The 21,668-nt window shown below is 36.8% G+C and overlaps 1 protein-coding gene across 1 annotated transcript in view; it reads right to left on the reverse strand.

Moving 5' to 3' along the window:
• Positions 1–20,374, reverse strand: part of BMP5 (bone morphogenetic protein 5) — a 54,872-nt gene extending 34,498 nt beyond the window's left edge. The window contains exon 1 of the mRNA XM_010161938.1: positions 19,807–20,374. Coding sequence (XP_010160240.1) covers positions 19,807–20,290 — 484 coding nt within the window. The 5' untranslated portion in view covers positions 20,291–20,374. The remainder of the gene's footprint in view (positions 1–19,806) is intronic.
• Positions 20,375–21,668: the final 1,294 nt, after the last annotated feature.

Below are 21,668 nucleotides of genomic sequence, written 5' to 3' on the forward strand. Positions count from 1 at the left end.
GCCAAAATGTATCTCTGTGGGACCAATCACAGCATCTAAAAAACAGTTGATCAGAAAATCAGGAAGTAGTTTTTCTATCATTGCAGGAATATTATTTTTCTAAGTAAAAATAACCGGAATATTATGGTCAATGCTGATTACAACCAAATTATTCTTTTGCTTTCATTGAACAGGATTCTTAGCATCATCTTTTAAAAATGTTATTTTTATACCACCTGAAAGTAATATACTCAGCACTATGGTTACATCAGACAAATCGTGGCTCAGGGCAATATCACAAACACCTGTGTGTAAGATAGGAAAAAATTGTATTTTCCAAATACAAACTGATGAAATATTCATACTGTATTAACATTAAGCCCAATGCTAAGAAGAATGAAGAGAAATTTACACCAAAAGATATTTTGGAAAAGGGGTTATCTTCTACACCATCAAGAGAAAATATCATGCACCGATTTTCATCAACAAAAGTAGTTGCCTTCTGGGGGAAAAAAAATAGAATCATAAAAACAAATCACATATATGAATGGATGGTATAATAAGTATTTGGTATCTTACCAATTCAGCTATAAATGTCTGATTAACTATTGACTGAGCTTAAAAAATGTAAACAGTGCTAGCAATGAGTTCAGGTCATAGTGCACGAGGGACTCTTAGATGTGCTCTTTCATTAGTGATTAGCTCCCCACTGACATGTGCTTTGCTATTCCTGAAGAGGTTGGTATGTGGTGACACATAGGGAAGAAAGTGAAAGCTTCTTTGGAAAACAGGGGAACAACCCCAAGATATGTCGTAATAAACTGATTTTACAATGTAAGATCCCAGGATCCCAACTGGATTCACAAATAGTAAAGCCTGACTAATCGATGTCAGTGCTTAACTACCAAATATACATGCCAAGGAAAACGGAGGGTCTCATAGACCATCTAACTGTAATGGACCATTTAAACTAATCTCACTGAATTTCACTGTTTGACTCTGAATTCCTTGTATAAGCACTAAGTAAACCAGTCAGTTTTAATCACTTCAAGGTGATAAAGGTTACAGTAAGCTGATACACTACAAACGACACTCGTTTACATCTTGCATGTAATGAAATGATAGTTTATCTACAGTGAACACTTGTGGTTATCTGACAAAAGCAGGTCAAAGGTTCCAGGCGTTTTCTCCTGAAATTACTCAGTGCAGCCTCAAATGACTGATAATTGAAAGCAGAGGCTGGAAATATCAAATGTGGTAGGTGACAGATAAGCAACAGATTAATGCAAGTGCTCTGTTACAGGACACTTAAAGGTCAGAGGCCCTAGGAATTAGCTATTGTGCTACTGTGAAAGGACAGACATCAAATAGCTGTTTACCTCATTCTTGCTCTTCTCTCCAGCATTCAAATTCTAGAAACGCATTCTCTCTATTACGATTAGATTATTTAAATTGACTCACTTTTTACAAAATAAGGCAAGAAATATTTTATAGGGCATGTGGATAAGAGAAAAGATATAATACTAGAGAAGAATGAACGTTTAAAAAAAAAAAGTCACTATGCTAGGTGTAAATACTTTAATGAAGTGCATCAGGGAGAAGTTAAGAAACACATTCATCAGAGCATCATTCTCAGATGGGGAGACCAGATAACACACTTAAAAATATATATATATGTATTCTAAAGCTTTCTAACTTTTCTTAGGCTTCTACACTGTAGAAAATGAACATTGACTCTAGAAACTTAGGCTAAGCCTTCCCAAAGAGATTATTAAAAAAAAATTATCAAAAAATGTAAATATTTCTCTAAGCACTACTGCTTTAACAGATTTAATCCGTTTTCTAAAATGGTAAGAATACTGATCTGAGATACATACTCAGGAAATCTATTTTGAGTTAGACACTGAAATTGATAAAAATAGTCACCTGTCCTTAAAGGATTGTTTCGGACACCAGAGACATCTGATACAGTCAGTGGAGAGACACTTTTGTTTGCTAAGGCTCAGCTGTCTTGCACCAGTCAGTAGGAAGAACAGAGGAGTTTATCTACATTTCCCCTTTAGTCATCCGCAGCTCCAGAGAATACAACTAAGAGATAGCCCTTGCTCAGTTAAAGGACATTTCAATCCCTATCAGCTGCTTTCCGATGACCATACCAACTACCAGGATGATGAGTGGCCCAGCCGTGGGGCATCCTGGGCCACTGCATGGAAGAAATGCAGTGGCCACGGGTCAAAATGACAACAAAATAAGTTTTTGTTCCCACATCCATTTTTGGGGTTTTGTTTTTTGTGTGGTTTTTTTGTTTGTTTGTTTGTTTTTTATTATTTGATATTAGGCATTTAGGAGATAATCATTCAGCTGTTTTAAATACAAAACTTCAATGCCATACACCCATTTGCTTGTTTTCCTTTTAGCACCACATCTTCTGCATTTCTTTTTACCCATCTGCATCAGCAGAGCAAGGGAGGGCTGGTGGTTCCCTGACTATTCTATAGCCAGTCATAAAGGAAAGTTGGTTATATACTCAAAGCCCAAGAGCAGGCATATAAGGATCCCTTAAGTCAAAAATGCAGGCAGAAGTTGAAAATCAGTGTCCCCAGAATTACATTTCATACGTATCCTATCTTAAACACCAAACTCATTGTCAGAATCTTAATCCAAATTCTGATCCCCTTCTGACTGAGGCAAAACTATTTCCGTAATCAGTGAGAAGTTTGCTAAATCAGGAAGGGTAAGGCTGCAGAAACTACTTTTTTTCATTGCAACAGTTCTGTTTCTTAAGAACTGCTTTATTGCAGTACTGTATATTTGAGTTTCTTTGTATTTATTATTATTAGACTGGTTGTATTTAGAGTAATTATAGATTTACAGATGTGGTTTTGAAAGAACGATGTAAATTGCTTTTACATAAAATATACTTTCTTATTAAAACACAAAGCAGAAATCTTGATAGGTCATATTCTGAAGCAAGTTACACTGCTGTAAATTTAGTTATTTCACTAAATTCTTTACTTTCAGTCCGCTGCTGACATCAATGAGCAACATTTGGCTATTTTGCTTAACTAAATTAGGGACAGTTTGAAATCGTTTGATGAAACACTGGGCAGTTAGTGGCAGTTTCAATAAATGAAAAAACATCTATTGTTTATTGAATCCAGACTTTTAATGGTGGAATACCTCTACCATAATTGCACTGAATTACTGAACTGTGGGAATTGCAAGGTAATTCAAGTCAAGATAAAGACAATAAGAAAACCTTCAGTGACTGCAACAGAATCTAAAGCAAGAATAAAAAAGGAAAACTGTAATTTAAAAAAAAAAAAAATAGTAGTACATTGCCTGGACTTTTTTCAAGGACATATTGGTTTTCTTTCTTTATCCCTCATAGAAGAAATGTATTTCAATATCCCACACTTTATAAAAAAGTAAGTTAGAATATTCATGTATCTTACCCAAGCATTAGCATTACAGCTTTTGAGACTGACCAGGAAAGCACTGTTCTATTATTAAAATATTAAGGTTTTCATTTTGCGGTTCTAGTCAGTAAGATCTGATAAATTCTTACCAATTAACAAAATACACATTTGAAAAAGTCAAAATAGTTTGAAACACTAAATTATTATTAAAGTGGAGTTTGAAATTATGTAATTTCTACTTTCTAATCCCCTCAAAACATACAAGAAATGTACTCAACTTTAGGAAGTGGTAGGCAGCAACTAGGCAAATAATGGAAGATACAAAAACATGGTAGTCTGTAAGTGAACAAGTAAAAGGAAAGATTTCATTTTTTTCCATTAAATATTTTAAGAATTAGAAATCAGTTAGCAATTAAAAGCTTTCAGCATTCACCCTAGGAGGAGAGAGTTCTCACGAACCATATAACAGTGCCTGCCAGCAACTTTTATAAGCACAGACCGAAGAAATGCCTCAACCAAAGAGGAATAACTGAGCTCAGCATTCTCACAAATAATCTCCCTGGTGTTCTGTACACCGTGAGATTACTTATACTGCCCTCTTGTTACTTCACAGTGAAATATGGGATAAAATAGATGTTTTAATGAAATTGCTGGTCCTCATTCAACAGCAAAAGTTCTGTTGAAAAACTCATTGGTAAACATGTGTTATTAATTCTGTTTACTCTTCTCTGTATCTTCCAAGTCAAATGCACTTGCTCAACACGTCAAAACAAGTGCTACACTGCAGCTGCTCCAATAATAATTAAATGCTGGAAGGCTTTCAGTTGTTGATACAGAATAAGTGGAAAAGCAATACACTGTTTTTCGTATGCTGGTTTGATCCTGGCCAGTGCAACAGGAATAAGTAACCACAATAAAGAGATTGAGTTTTGGAAGCAAACAGAATTATGAGAGTCTAGGTCTGGATACTATCACGATCTTAATATAAAAGATAATTGGAAAAGTGATTCCTCACAATCTAATTTTTCTTCAGGTTTCGACACTACAATGCACCGTATCGTTCAACTTCCCAAATGCAAAATTTTCACTCCAGTTGTTCCGCTGTAGCATGAAGCCCAACAAAAGATAGACTGCATAGGTGTGCTTATTAATTCTACTAACAGTGGTAGAATAAATCTCATCTGAATCTTCCATACATTTTAAAGTTGAAAGTCCAGTCTAGGATTAACAGTCACAGGTCATATTTGGATCAATTTAGTGCTGTCAGTAGTAATGTGTGCCAAAACAGAGAAGCAGCACAACCAAGGGTCTGGGAGGAGGCCATGAAGGAAAAATCACTTGCAGTTTGCCATTTTGAATGTAACAAGTACGGAACCCTCTGATTTCTTATTTGGTTTAAGTGACCCTGTATTACAAAGGCACTCCAACAGTCACAATGTGTTTAGAAATGCATATCCACTAGGTTTTTTGTTGCATTAATTTTCATCAGTGATAAATAAACCTTTTCTTGAAATAATAGAACAGATCAGAGAAAAGACCACTGTATTATGTAGTTCTGAACTAATACATAGATAAATTAGCTAATCCTTACACTACCATGCCAGCGGTTGTTAATTTGTCTGCATTTTTAATGATGTCTATTTTGCCTGGGCTTTGGCAAAGCCAGTATGTTTTGATATCGTCTACCAAAAGACTTCCTTTTTTTCTCATATTTAATTTTGTTTTTCTCTAATCACAGATCACCACAAAGAAAACTAACAATTATTCCCAGGTTTCTGACTGTGTGTGAAAGTCAGGATGTCAGATCAACACAACCTCAAGGTTAACAAATGACAGAAAAAAAGATCCCTCTTGGGTTCTGCTGCAACTGAATAGGAACAAAAGTTATACCTCTGGGATCCAATGGTAAGAAAATAGGTGTAAGTTATAACTGTTTTGACACTGTAAAAGTATACAGATGGAACATAACTTCTGAGAAGGGTGAAAGGGCATATATCATCATAGGGCAACTGGCAGGGGAGTAAAAGCTAAACATTAAAGCCCATTCTATCTTCCCACATCTCCTTAGTTGCTGCTCATGTTAACCCTCTGCTCAGTTCCACCCAGAAGTGGGAAGTCACTCCACCATGTACCATTCACATGTCATCTAATAAATTCCATCCATATCCCACTGTGGAGTTTGTTGGAAAAGCTTCCATGGAAGTCATATCTACATGCCAAACTGGATATGACTGGATAGGCACTATTTTCTGCTTGCCCTGTGCTCACATCTGAGTATTTTAACATTGTCCATGCCCATTAACACTGACCAAATATTCCATAAAAAACAGTCCAGCTGTAACAATTATGAGAAAGGAAACCCTCAAGAACATCTCATTTAGAGAGCCGAAAAATGCTTTATTACCTATAATAAATTAAAAAATATTTTATATGCTATATTATAGATAAGGTATTAAATACGCTTACAATAAATAGCTGATCACAGGTCATGTCTTTAAAGAGTATCTCAGCACGGCTCAAATAAATGCAGAATGCTTCAGATTAATACTTGGTGTGCACAAGTGTATATTGGGTTTTCATCTTATATAAATCATTAGCCCTCCTTTTGAAGGTTTGCCCTGTGTATGCTTGCTACTGGCCAACACCAATGACCCACCTAGGACACCCTAAGCAGTGGTACAGGTCCAGAAGCACAGCAAGGACACGCCCTCCCAGACATTACACCCAGGGGCAAACAGGAGGAAGATGAGGAAGAAAAGCAGCCAGGAGACTGGGCAGCAGTGGTGAGTGGCACTTTCAGACAGCAGGTTTTAACAGCCAGTTGGGAGCTGGCTGTGATTTTAACAGCTTGTTATACTGATTCAAACTGCACCTTCTCCTCTGCAGCTCTGGTAGTCTAATCTGATCATGATTTATTCTTGCAGAGAGATTATTTCACCCACATATAACCCCCCATGCAGAATAAATCCCCTCAACAAGAATGAAAAAACACCTGGACTTTTTTTCCTGAAAAAAATCTTACCAAAGTAATTGAACATTTCAACCCTCTTTGAGGGCATAAACTCACTGACTGTTGGTGAAGTAAAATATGCCTGCATTGACCATCAAACGTTACATTTATGCTGCCACAGGAAAGGAAAAACAGTCTTCACAAAACATATTTGTGCTGTGAAAGAGCTCAGGTATCATGACAATAGGTGTTGATCCCTTACAATAGGTTACTTTGGACAGATGTCGGGAGAGAGCCCAGGAGTGTCAAAATGACGTAAGAAGCAAGAAAATTCCAAAGTAGAAATAAAAAGCATAACATTTCAAGCATACAGAACTGTCTTGAGCAAGATCATCACTCCACTGCAAAAACCAAAACAAGTAGGAACGATTGATGTCAATGTATAAGACAAGAGTAAGATCCCCCTTCTCTGTAACCACTCTATCAGAGTGACGTAACAGCTGGGGTTGTAAAGGACCTCAGGTCATCTGCTCCAAGCCCCCTGCTCAGGCAGGACCACCTAGAGCTGGTTGCCAAGAACCATGGACAGGCTAGAATCATTCCTACATTTTCACTGTTATTCCACCCCGGACAGCCTTTCTCCTATTCCTCACCAAGTTACTTACAAACAGAATACCCAGGCTGGCTGCAGAGGTATCTGTAGGTGTAACACAGCTCTGTAAAGATGATCTCCTGAAGCTTGGACTGTATGCTATAATAATGGATTTTCTCCACTCGTAATAGTTGAGCTGATGTGTCTTAGACAAAATTTGGGTGTCTTTCAGAGCAGAGAGTAAGAGTGAGCAGGGAGTGGGAACCTGACCAGCGCTTTTATTTCAAACACAATCTTTTTGGTACAACACTGTTAAGAATATTTGGCTTGCATTTTACCGCATCCAATCAGCCTTTACAGACATTAAGACACTAAAGTGTTGTTTCTGCTAGAGCTACAAGTGACTAATGCCATAGTCTCTGGTGATAGGTCTGGTTTTATTTTTCAGGTAATTTAGGACCATCTGTTGTCTATCCCCAAAACTGGAAACATCACAGTCTCTTCTTCTGGGGGCTTGCTTTCATTCCGAGGTGAGCACACTCCCTACTTGAGGACAAGCTAAAGCAGCATGGTTTAACGGAGTCCATGGTAAATCTCATTGAACCAAAGTGATAAAATGTTAATAAAAGAAGCTTCATTCCTGTATGGCAGAAAATGGTAATGTAAATACAGGATGAACAGGTCACAACTTATTCAGGAGCTATGCCCATGGAACCAAATTTTCAGTTCATGTGTATGCCCTTTCCATTGATTTGAGTCCTGTCATGAACCCCTTTTACATTAGGTTTCTCCTGTACACACACACACATGCTAGTAAGCACATCCTTTTATTTTTCCATTTCTAAGGAATACATAGAAATATGGAGAAAGTAAAACAAAACTGCTAGGAAAGAAAATGGAGGAAATATATTGTTAATATTAATGACATTACTCCCTCTATTCTGACCGAGCGAACTGTGACATGAACTCGGCCTAGTTGGTATTCGATCCATAACATAAACTGTCTGGATTTTCCATTACTATGTACACATATATAACAATATATAAGTACATACCTTTTATAAAATATAATTTGAAATATATTTACTTACATTCAAGATTTTATATATATATATATATAAATTCATCTCCTTGTAAAGGTAGCCTTGTTATAATATACAGCTTCAGTAAACATGATTATTAGTTCAATAGTTGAATAAGTGATAAAAAATATTACTTTCTGAAGATACATATTCAATAGCTATGATTACATTAATAAATGAGAGGAAGGGAAGGGAAGGGAAGGGTGGCAGTGGGGCAGCTCCCCCGGGGAAGGGATGCAGGGGTTCTCCCAGAGAAAAGAAAAGAAAAGAAAAGAAAAGAAAAGAAAAGAAAAGAAAAGAAAAGAAAAGAAAAGAAAAGAAAAGAAAAGAAAAGAAAAGAAAAGAAAAGAAAAGAAAAGAAAAGAAAAGAAAAGAAAAGAAAAGAAAAGAAAAGAAAAGAAAAGAAAAGAAAAGAAAAGAAAAGAAAAGAAAAGAAAAGAAAAGAAAAGAAAAGAAAAGAAAAGAAAAGAAAAGAAAAGAAAAGAAAAGAAAAGAAAAGAAAAGAAAAGAAAAGAAAAGAAAAGAAAAGAAAAGAAAAGAAAAGAGAAACTTTATTTTGAAATAATACTTAATTTTAAACTAATTTGATAAGCAATACTAAATTATACATACCTGCTACAATTCTAAAAAATAAGGCAGTCCCACTGAAAGTCACCAAATTTAATTGTATGATTTCAGTTACCCTTACTATTGCTTAAAACCAATGAGGATTTAAACTTGATCTTTTGCGTAACTCACTGTGATATTCAGAAAATCCTGTGTTTTATTTTTAAACATATAACTTTGTAATTTAAATCATCATGTAAACAACATTTGTCTCTGTACATGCAATTGTATGCAATTGAACTATAGGTTTAACCTTTGTTACCTGAAAGACTTCACAACAGTACTGTTTAGTTCACAACGATAAACATAGAATCATAGAATCACAGAATGGTTTGGGTTGGAAGGGGCCTTAAAGACCACCTAGTTCCAACCCCCCTGCCATAGACAGGGACACCTTCCACTAGACCAGGTTGCTCAAAGCCTCATCCAGCCTGGCCTTGAACACTTCCAGGGATGGGGCATCCACAGCTTCTCTGGGCAACCTGTTCCAGTGCCTCACCACCCTCTCTGTGAAGAATTTCTTCCTGATATCTGATCTACATGTACATAGGCAGTACTGTGTCAGCCCAGAGTCCCACAGTACAGCACTACATAACTTGTCTTTTTCATCTAGAATATGACTCTTGCTGGAAGATAAGCCATTTACAATAAATCCATAATAATGTGTAGTTTACTAATACAGACAACTAAGTCTTCATGGCACTTCATTCTCCAAGAAGTTTCGTTATCAGTGTTTTAATAAAATAAAATAAAATCGAAGGTGTATTCTTTTGCCTTGCAATCCTTAGATCTTGGGACTAGATTTTCACTCGGTATTAATTATATTATAGTTTCTATTCCTTTTTACCTTCATTCATTTTAGTAAATCAAGTTTACTATAACCTTTTAAGTATATGGAAAGTGAGCTATGGAACAACAACAGTAGAGGAAGCATATATGTCATCTTTAGGGAGAAGAGAAGCAAGTTGGTCAAGCCCATGTGTTTCAAAAGCTATCAATCAGCTATATAAAAAGCATTATAAAATAATAAGTGTTTGAAGTTGCTTTCTGAGCCTTTATAGTCCCCATTTTCAAGAACTGCATCTGTTTCTGGATGTTGATTTGTTTTCATTTTTGTTTTTCTGCAACTACAGGGGATAATTGCTCCTCTTCAATGAAACCTTAGATGTGCCCATAAATCATCAATGGACAGAAAATCTCATAGCATATACTATACACATCTCAAAAAACTCATGGGAACTGACAGTTCTAGGGAAGCATGAGGAACTCTGAAGTTTTGGAAAACCACAGAGAGATCACTTGTGGCAACAGATGCTTGTCTCTTTTATATCATCATATGTGAACTTCAGCCCTTGCAGTACTGTTGACAGGCCTCTCACTCCTTCCTTGATCTCTTTGGAGAAAGCTCCAAGATGAGAATCAGAGAGGAGAAGCCCTTCTCAGAACAAAGAAAATTGTGTGATTTTATTCTCAGAAGTACCAAGGATCCTAAATGGAAAACGAACAATTTAAGGATCCAATTTTGCAATCAATTGGACAAGGCACAGCTATTATTGACTTAACTATGAGACTACTCAGCACCTCATACCACAGAATTCTGCTGCTGTTGTAGTCTTCAGCTCCTTGGAGCAGATCCATAAACTCTCCTCCTTATTTCAAAATGTTACAACAGGATGTAATTAAGTACAATTAACAAGGAGGTCAAACGGTCATCTGATAAACACTGGCCCAAGCAGGCAGCTTGAAAGGTCAGGGCTGCTAAAGCCACATAGTATTGATGGGAAAGAATATTATGATTTAAAGGGGAAAAAATCCCAATGACTAAACCTGAAGGGATTTACATGCTTTCTATATTACATACACAAAGCCATGCACACAGACTTATACGTGTGCAAACGTCTTAGAGACACACCAAACTCTGTTCTAAGAACAAGAGCTAAACTAGCCACGCATCATCTCTCTATTGCTCCAGATCTCAAATTTCAAATTTTGTGCTTCAATTCCGGTGTTTCTTTTTTGGTTTTCATTATTTAGTAAAACTGCCTGTCTTAACAGTAAACAGACTTGTGGCCTCTATTCAAGGCCTTTTTTAGTGCTTCCTAAAATAATGCTTGAGATCACCATGAGGAAATGCAAGGTGTTGCAAGGCTTTTAGGAGCAAAGTATTTTAAAGAGACCACAATCAGAGTAAGAAGAGGCTCCACAAGAAGAAAGTTATTCCAGTAGTCTGCAAGGTCAAAGAGCACAGAAGTGAAAATGAACACAGAAGTATTTGCCCATCCTAATTTTATGGAGTGGAAACCAGAGGCACACCGTTTTCATTCTCTACCTGAGGCTCTTCAGGCTTTTCGTATTTGGCTGTTCAGGCATTTCACTCTCTGACTTTCAGATTTAGTCTAGGCTGGGGCCGGGATAGTCTTACTGCAAGATATTTGCACCCATTTCATGTACGAGGCAGAAAGGTAACCTGGTCAGGAGTCGCAGATTAACCTTCGGGATCACTAGCATGTTATGACTTGTAGTTATTGACAAATACCCCAGTAGTGGTAACTTTGGGAACAACCTTCCCAAAGCTATGTTCCTGCTGGATCTCAGGCATCATAGATCACCACAAAGACCACAGCTGTCATGGGGTTGGGCGCTGGGCTTGCTCCCATGGCTTATCATCCGCATTACTGTTCACCCACTCTTTATTTCTCAGATAATGTTTTTGCAGATGGTACTCCTAGAGTCGCGTGGTTCCAGGCATCAAGTGCCATCAGGTGCCATCTGCCCGCTGACCCAAAATCAGACTCATAAATCATTCATTGTCCCTGCTCATTATTCTTCTGTAGTCCAGGCTTATCAGGACTGAATTTAACACCTCTACCTCCAAAACTGCTGCCATCCATATCGTAAAAGTCCAACACAGTATCATTTTGAAATTATTTTGTAGTAATGTATTGTTGAGTACCCCACTAATATATCCCCCTATCTTTTAAAAAAGGGAGGTTTTAAATGGATATGACTAGACAAAGATTTATTAATTTGTCATAATTACTCTGGATTATGGGTACAGCTTTTCCACATAATATAAACATAGCTACATTAATTTGACTACAATCAAATACATGAGAATTAGAACAGCAATAATTTAATTTCATAGAGATAGTCTGCAAAGGGGTAGACTCACAGAATCATTGAGATTGGGAAAGACCCTTAGGTTCTCATGAGATCTGTATGGGTAATATTGCTACGTCAGCTGCTCAAATTCCTACTTCCTCATGAGTCTCCTCCAAAAAGGGGGTTAGCTGTCATTTTCTTTTTGCAAAGCCAGTGTTTATCAGCTATGGATATATATTATGTACCAGCACTACCTTTCCTAATTATTTTTCTAGGCTCTGACTCATCAATAATTGTTGTCTCAGTTTGCCCAGAGTTACACTGGGGAAAAAAGTAAAGCCACGTTCTGGCCAGGTACCACACATGCCATTGAGTTGTATAATAATGGTCGATAAAGCCAAGTTTTTGATATTGCACCAGAGCAGTTGCTCAAAAAAGAGTTGGAAACCTAGCATTTAGATTCACCTTTTGGAGCATCTCTCAATAATAATAGAAAGTTTCTGAGTGGAGAGCTGAGCTGTAAAACCTCTCCTTTTCTACTAGTTTTACAAGTCATTTTTTGTACAGAAACAAATTCATAATTCCGTACAAAACACAAACCAGCTCCTGCTTGGTGTACCCCACCCACAAGCTTAAATAATGTAGTTGTCAGGGTTGACAAGTTCTGCCTGTTGTAGCATTTCTGTGTTTTATAGGAAATTTTAACCAGGGGTGTTATTTTAAGAGATGAGCAAATGGGGAAACCCCATGGCCTAGCCAATAAAATATGAACTTTAGGTGCAATGGAGCACTCATAAATATGACTCAGAACAAGGGGATTCATTGTTTCTCCCGACCCCTTTTAGCTGCTTCTCTGATCTCAACCTCTCTGTGTGCGTCATGGCAGCCCTCATCCTTTAACCTGTGGTTTTTAAAAGCTCGCTTCTACATTATTTATGGCTGCAAATGTTAGTAGCCTGTCTGTGTACTCCCTGCACACACATACTGAAGGGTGGGGGGAGCTGCATTTTATTTTGTAAGGATAAAAAAGTTTTCTTGGGGAGCCAAGTACTGGGAGAGGTTGAGGCAGTTGCTCTGCCATGAGAGATTGAGAAGAAAACTTCTCCCTTCCCCTGCAAGGCTTACTAGGAGGAGAAACCCATACCTGGACTCATTTGCTCTTTCATTTGCACATTATCTATTATTATAATGTTCTTCGCCCTTTCTCTGTCTGCATGCACCTTCTTCTCCCTACCATGATGAACTTCCCTCCACTTTTGTAACTCTACTGGCATGGGAAAAGCTCTCAGCACTGTAACATCACGCTCCTTGTGAGGCACAGAGGAGCAGGACTAACGCTCCCAGTAATACTAGTTCCTGCAGAGGCTGCTTTTCTCTTGTGAACCTTTCCCATGCCCAGCAGGCCTGTGTCCAGCCCTGCACGTTGGCCATAGCCTCCTGAGAAGAAGAGGGCTGTTCCTCCCTATAAAGCTTGGCCTCTGCTTTGCCATTTTCCTCTCATGCCTGCGCTCATTCCTTCCCTCTCCATCTCCCGCACTGTCACCTAGTCTCACCGCTTCTCGGACTTTAATCCCTTCTACAGCCAAATGCCACTGACATAAAATTAAAGTTCAGTGACCCTGCCTCGATGGTGGGGGTTAGAGACAAGGGAAAGGACAAGCAGGAGAGGATGGGGAAAAGTGTGGGAAATAAAGTCTGGTAGCAGCCAGAGCTCTCCTGAAGCCCTGGGGAGCCTTTCTTTAGCTGGAGGCTGCAATTGGCACTTCATAAACTGTTCATTCTCAGCTATGTGGAAACACCAGACGATACCTAGAATGATCAGACTGTAATCAATCAATTTTCTGCAAAACTCTATTAGTTTGTGGGCCTATGAAAGCAAGCTGAAAGGAACCGCTGTGGCTAAAAAGAGAAGAAAAAAAGAACTGCCCGTGTCGTAATTACCTCCATAACTCAGGCAATGAGTAGGCAGGTAGCCATGGTAAAATTCTTTGCATAATTTAACATGCAGAGAAAATAATAACAGAAGCAATAAGTGTGGGAGATCACGTATGTGTCAGAATTGCCTTGTTATCGAAGTAAACAAAACAGTGTTTAGAAAGAGAACCAAGAGGGTATCCATCCATGCCATGGCAAGCAGATTCCTCCCCTAATACCCTTCACACAAAGGCATCTCTACAAGCCTCCCTCTTTCTCTTTCATGGCTAGCCAGAGTCACTCCAAGTTTGTGTCTTCCTGGGAAAATATGTGCTGTACAATACATACAAACCCTACAACCCCACCCAAAGTCTGTGTTTAGTCTGGAAAGAAGCATTTTCTAAAGGAGAAGCGGAACTGGGTCAGCCGTTCTTCCCAATGGGAAAAATATTAATAATAATATATATTTATATATATCCATACATATATATAGCTTTTCACCATGCACGTCTAACCATCTGCTAAATCAGTTTCTCTTCAGCTATCTGCAATTTCTTTCAAAACTGTCGGCAAGGAAAGTCAGACAGTTTTATACCCCAGTTAATGGAGAGCTTGACATTTTTTTGGCTGGGTAGATGCAATAACTTACTTGGATTTAAAGTGTTAACTTTGGCAAAAAAAATTAATTGACAGTTATAAAAACATTATTTTGTTAGATGATATTTATGGATCACACACAAACCTATTTTGAGGTAGAGCTATATAGTTCATAAGGTTCATGTAACATGAGAGATTTCAAAGGAAATATAAAGTATTTTAAAATAAAACAACAAATGTAGTATAATTCCAAAAAGGAATATGGAGAATGTTTCTTGCTCAGAATCAAAAACTATCCCTAACAACCTGCTCTGTCATCACACAAAAAATGGTTAAAACTGCCTAAAGAATTGTAGGGATTGGGTGAGGATTTTTAGGGAGTATCTTTCCACGGGTAACGTCTTTTTGTTCTAGAAATAAAAAAACTTATTTTGCAAAAAGTTGTCTTTAAATATTTAATTTGTTCATAGAAAATTATTTCATCATTAATAGATTCTAATGCCTGATTGCATACCTAGGTCTCAACACATTAGTTCAGCTCACTGATCGGGTAATGAAAATTTTATTAAGGGAAAAAATCTTAGGATATCAAGATGCCAAGAGACTTCTACTTTGGGTGAAGATTAAAAGACACCCGCTTGATCTAATTTGCTTTCAATTTTATGTAAAAGAGTGAAAGATGCCATCTTATTGACATAGGGTTGCCATTCAGAAAGTTGCACAAATGTTTTCTCGTTTTTTCTTAGCATTGATCCAATTCCACAGTTTAAGACATGGGGTCTATTTGTTATTTAACAAGTTTTATCTCTGTAATAGCATCCCTTTGTTCAAGGCAAGATAATAGCACTGTTTCCGTCACTTCAGTTAAGGTTGTGCCAATATTTTCATTAGAAGCCTGCATTTTACGGATTAAACCTGTACCACAGCCAAGGAAATTCACGTACGGTTAAAATTAAGACAGCAGTTAAAATCCAGGGGAAAAGAAAGAAAGAAAGAAAGAAAGAAAGAAAGAAAGGAAGTGTGCTCATTCCTAAGCTTTGAGGAGAGAAGTTAATGCTCCTGAGGCCTTTGTGCATGTATCCTTCAAACCCAGCTCCCCTTCCACAGCTCCTGGCATTTTATAGCTTAGCACTCCATGTCCTATGCTGATGATATGTTAGCTGTGAGTGGAAGGCTGTAGAAACTGAATTAGTTTAATTTAAGAGACTAGCTACTTATATATGCTCAAGGTCTGATTGCAGTTAGTAATATTCTGTTTCATATATAATGAAAATATATTTGTACAAGTATTCAGTGTAGGTTGATGTAGTGTAGGATTCTCAAAGTAGCTGTACAAAAGTTGTTTTCTGCTCTATTTGCATTCTCTGATGAACACCATGGGCTGTAAATCTTGTGAATTTGTGTATTTGCTTAGTGATTCAGGATTAAAAAGAAGAACATAATCTTGAAGTGTACAAACTTGGGGTAGGGAAGCTGGAGAAATATGAACAATCATCTGTGCCTCAAACAGGCAAAATTTCCCTTGATTTCAGCATCTGATTTAAGAACTGATCACAGCACGTATGATTTGAAGATTATCACATTGTGTGCAAAGAATAAAATTTATCTTTCCAGGGTGTATGGGTTACTTTAAAAGTCTTCATAATATTGTATGCTTTAAATTAAAATGTGTAGGTCAGGGTCACAAATTTTATAGTGATCTTCACATTTGAGTTTTTGAAATTAATTTTATATGCTAAGAAAGAAAACATAACAGAGAACCACAAAACTAGTATATATTTATCCCCTATCTTATAAAAAGTTCATATCAATTCATAGGAAAATAAGGAGAAAGAAAACAGTTGCTTAGCAAATGCAGCAATCTGTTTAGAGAAAAATTTATAGATGTGTTGTAAACAAATGAAAATAACGACCATTTGAATTACATGAGAAGGAACACTTAAGTACAGTGGATTTAATGATCACTTTGATGTTAATGGAAAATTCAGTCCTTGAAATGTTTAAATGTAGTTTATAAAAGTGCTGCTGTTGCTCCAAGCCTGAGTCATGTACACATTTTTATTCAATCTCCCTCTTTTGGTGAGAGGTGAAGAGTGGGAACACTAACATTTATCTTAACAAACTCCTTCACTAACTAGATTTTGAGTGAGCAGAAAAGTGAGTAGGACTACATGAATATCATTTGCCTGTTCTCTGAGGAACAGAGTATCCTATATATGTCATTTTGGGAGACTGGCCAAAAAGAAGATGCCAGAACTCTGAACAGTCAGGGCTTTGCAACAATATAATATAATTAACAAAAAAAAAAAAAAAAAAAAAACCCACACCAAAAAAAACCCAACAAAACAAAACCAAAACAATGGATTACAAAAACACCCAGTGAGGAAAACAAAGTCCTGAACTTGTAGGTGATATAATCAGATCTTTGAAAACCCCTGTGTATTTAGTGGAGGATTTATTCTTTGACTGCTGGACCAACCCCAGTTAACTCTTCTGTTACACTCATCAGTATTTATGGAGAGCTGCCAACGCACACAGTCTTATACAAAATACAGGACAAGACATAGTCTCTGTCTTGTCATATCTTTCAAGAAAGAAAGAGATGGAAATTCTGGTATAAATTCCACTATAAAGAGCAGGTGTTTACAATCAGGAAAAGTAAATGCAGTCTTGTTTTTCTCCCTGGTTTCTTGACAGAATTATAATTGCAGTTCCCTTGATGATTATTTTTTAAATTTGTTTTTGAAAGTGATGTATTTGCAACACTGACAGGTTGACTTTAATCAAAATTAGCATATAAGTTTCAGTTTTTATACTTTAATATAAAGTTTGTTGTCTTTGTCTATTTATTTACTTTACTTTTTAATCTTACTCAGCCTTTTCAACCTTAAGCTTAATATTTTCTGTCCAACATCTCAGTTACATATTTCTTGTTTTAATATATGTCTTAAATTATTTAACTGGCTACAACTATATACAAAAGTTTCAACTTAAGATATAATGATGATTAATAAAGCTTTATAATTACACCTTATGTAATTAATGGTGTGCAAGTATGAACATGGTGAATACTACTTCCAGGGTAGATTAATTTGATGCAAGTTGACTGAGGCTTCAAATCTAAAACCAGTTGAGTTATTACTGTGCTGCATCAGCATTTATTGATTTTAAGGTACAGTGTTAGCATTCACTTATCACGGCATATTTTTCCCTATTGTACATTAAAAGAGCTTGCCCTCATCTGTCACAATATTATACTGCATAAATCTTATAAAATGGTTACCTGCTTTCATGATTTATTTCATTTTTATGTTAATTATACTGAAACATAGGATTGTTTAATAAAAATGTTGAAGTTAATCTATATTGGTCATCAATATTTCTTACCGTGTTACATGGTGGAATGTGTGATAAACCACAATATCCAACATGTATGGAAGGGCATTTAAAGTGGACTAGGATTTAGACTCACTTAGAGCAGAGGCACATTTTAATTTTACAGAAGCCAAACAAAACCTGGTATTTACACAGTATTTTTTTATAAGTTAATGGTGTCTATTAATCATAATCACTAGAAAAACAAAGCATTTCGCTCCCAGTTTTCACAGTTTAGAAATGTAAGATACACTTTAGCTTCTCAAAATGATATTCTTAAGACAACACCTTCCGAAAAAAGTGAGACAAATTTTAGAAAATTCACAGTCAAGGTAAGACACTCAGTGGAAACTTGTGTTCTTCCAGAGAGGGTTTTTGTCTGGGGAAGCGCAGCAGGATCAGGCTAGGACATATCTGACACTGAACCTTCAAAGACTTCTACTCATGCACTGCAAGAAGTCCTCTTGAAACCAAAGACATTTCGTGAAATCAAAGGCTAGGTCGCATGTAAATAGTCCTCAGGGCCACTGATGAAATGGTCTGCGACATATTTACTGAGGGCATTTCTCAGGACACATGAGGAAAATTATTGCAGGATCAGGGCCTTGACTAATGTTTAGGAGCTCAGAGAATTTCCTAATTCCCTTTATAACATTGTCATTTTAAATTCAGCTGACTCCAGACACTCTGGGTAAATCGAGGCATACAGTGAGAACTTAAAAATAATACATGGATAATATGTAACTCTTTCATAAGGATGAGGTACATGTTTTCAAAAAACAGAGATTACATTTTTTTTCTAGTCTGCTATTTCAAGAGCAAGAGCAACCAGCAAATATACTTAGAGTTGTGGACATATGTTACTCTTAAGGAAAAAAGATGTCAGAATTGAACACCTCCTTATCTGCCAAATAATTAACAAAAAATAATTTCATAATTAGAACAACTAAACTCTAGGGTGTCATTTTCCTAGAAATTTGAGTTGTTGAGGATTTTAATGTTTGGAAACATTTTTAATCCTGCAGCAACAACTAAAGACCTGGTAGACATAAAATGTACAGAATGTGTGTGATAATCTGAAGGTATTTGGGAACATGTGCCGTTGTTTAAAAAGTTTCTACAAAAAATATTATCCTGGAAAGCAAGAGTTCATCAGATTTTTGTACCAGTTTATTGAGAAACTTCAAGTTTTCAATTAAATCTCTTGCTATTGAGATCAAACGGGAAGAGTGGGTTTTTTTGGCTAACTTTATGAGTCCTGCCGCATTTAAGAAACTTATAAAAATAGTAAATACTTTTCATTAATTATTTGCAGCTATCTTAATGAGATTTAAGTTGCCTTCTATTAAAGAAATCTGTAGCTGCTTTTTTAACCACAACATAACTGGTAAGCATGTTTATTATACTCAGAAGCCAATATAATTTAGTTTTATCAGGTCCTGTGTCTGAGTTGATATAATTTTCAAAAGCATTCTTCACTTGCATGTTTCTGGTGTTTAATACTCTATTTGTTATTTAATTTATTTATGACACAGAAAATAAGAAACATTGCAGACTCTGAGCACCATGGCAGTATAACAAAACGCAGTCTGTGGTTATTAAATAGAAATAACAAAGAAACAGCCACAGATTATTTAAAATCCAGCCACCCAGCTGAAAAGATAATAAAACTCTGACTCTTACCAACAGAAAAAAACCTTAAATAACCAAAGAAATATATTTTCTTTTTTTTTTTTTAATGGCTTAACTTTTCCCTTTGCATAACATTCTAGGCTTTAAAATATTAACAACTGGTGTTTGTTCATGTCTGGGCTTTAAGCAAAACAGTGAGAGAAAAAACTGAGCAATAGGCATAAGTATTTGATTTTTTGAGATTTAAAAAAAAAAAGGAGTTAGTTGGCCTAAGGCTAGAACTTTCATTACATCAATGAAAGAAAGAAAACAGAAGCCAGCAGAGGGGAGTTATAGAAACTGACTTTATATAAACAGTGAGAAAAATCTTTTTCCATGGCCACCTACAACGTAGCTACTTTACCATCAGTATGACTTTTCTTTTACTGGTGGCACAGCAGCCCGGGCCCAATCCTGCCATTTCAGAACAGGTTACAGTCTGGCCGAGAGGTTTGCCCCTTGCAAGATCAGGCTAACAGTTTGTCAAAGAGAGCAGAAACAAAAAATTTTTCCACGTACCTAAATTGACAAAGCTCATGACCATGTCAGCATCATTCAGAAAGTTGGTGTCGTGCAGGCTGGCTAAGGGAGGATTCTGTGTGGTCAGGGGGGTCATGCGAGATAATTGTATTCTCCGCGAATATCCATTTGGAGAGGCAGGGTATCCTTTCCGTATCCCTCTGCTCTCCCCTGCCATTGATCCCTTTGGTGAATACTCCAGCTCCTCAGTATCCTCTTCATTTGTCATGGCATTATACAGGTCCAGCATGAAGAGGGGTGCAGAAGCAGCCTGCTTTCCTGGTGAAAATGGTCTGGGTCTGTGAGGTAAACCCAGGATAGAGAGAATTTCTCTCTGAATCTCCCTTCTCTCATGGTTCCGCAGCCTCCTGTAAATAAAACTCGAATGGACATGATTGTCTCCTAAACCTCCCTGTGCGTGACCCACCAGAACCCAGCAATTCCAGAGCAAGCCCACAAAAGCTTTGAGCGCAGTTAGGTTCATTTTTGAAAAGAAAAAGAACAAGGAAAAAAAAAAAAAATCTTTTCTCCTACTTGTTCTGAGTTCCTATGAGGTCTGCTTTCCCAGTGGCTGAAAAAGAAAATTTACCTATTCTTCATGTCAATGTCATCTCTAAACGTAACATCTTTGGTGATTTCTCTCCCCCCACCCTGTTTAAATACTACAGAATGTGTCAGGTTGCAGTTATTTCTAAGAAAGTTGAAATTCAGACTTCCAATTTTCCACAGTTGTTATCGTTTTTTCTGCATTTATGTAGCAGAAGACCAGTATTTTGTCAGCTGACCTAGGCATTCCTATATAAACCTTAGATAACCAGGTCTTTGGTGGGGAGCTGTATTAGCAAGAGCTGTTCTTCTGACACACTGTAGTTCCCAGAGTTATCTTCCCTCGTTATTCTGAGTTCTTCGTACACCTTGCGCTCTTCCCAAGATAAAATCCTGAGTCACAGATTTGTCTTGATCTGTACCTTGGTGGTGTAACACATATTTGTCCAGCAGCCTGGTGATAACTTTAACATCTTTTGAATCGCTTGAGTGTAAAGTAATTCTAAAGCATGTACTAATCAAATTAATGTGTTGCCATGAATTTACTCGCAAAAAAAAACCTTCTGTAAATCCATTCAAGCCTTTTCAGCTTCTGAACTGTTATTTCCAACTCTAGCAGGCACAAATATAACAGCTCTCTTCAAGAGAGATCTAAAGACTAATGTAAGCACAACCCTGCTGGGAAAGAAGAGGCTTCTCATTGTAATTTGAAACGGGTATAGCAAAAAAGTCCTTAACCCTTCTCTTGCCAGACAGAGCTTTAAACCTCTCGCCCCCCCCAGCTTACAGTAATATACCTAATTTTGGCTATCGGCTGTTTCTTTTCCTAACAGCTTGCAGAATCAATTTTAACTTTAACAATTTTAGGATATATAGATAGCTAAAGGCATGGTGTAATGTGGAAGCTCTTGTGAGTCTCCTTATGAGTCTAGGGTTTAGGAAACTCTCATAACAGACTAAAATAACATCTCATTAATTCGAGAAATGTTTATATTTTAGGTAACGCTAGCAAACAAAGCTGACCTTTTTAATAAATGCTGTAGGAAATTTTGTCGGTGAGGCTTGATTCACTCTTTTCTAAAAATGTCGGGAATGCAATCTGAATGAAAACAAATTTATCCAGCAAGCGAGATTTCAATTTGTGCATAGCCAATGGTGTAATTATGGTTATAGTCACAACTTTCATAAACTGTAATTTGCAATGATAATTTATTCAAAGTACATCTTGACTCATAAATCGCTATACTACATTTCCCAGTAAATATCAAAAGCTGAGGTTTAATCCCACAGCCTATTATTAACTGGAGAAAGAAACA

Source organism: Eurypyga helias, unplaced genomic scaffold, assembly GCF_000690775.1.
Source record: "Eurypyga helias isolate BGI_N326 unplaced genomic scaffold, ASM69077v1 scaffold5772, whole genome shotgun sequence".
NCBI lineage: Eukaryota > Metazoa > Chordata > Aves > Eurypygiformes > Eurypygidae > Eurypyga > Eurypyga helias.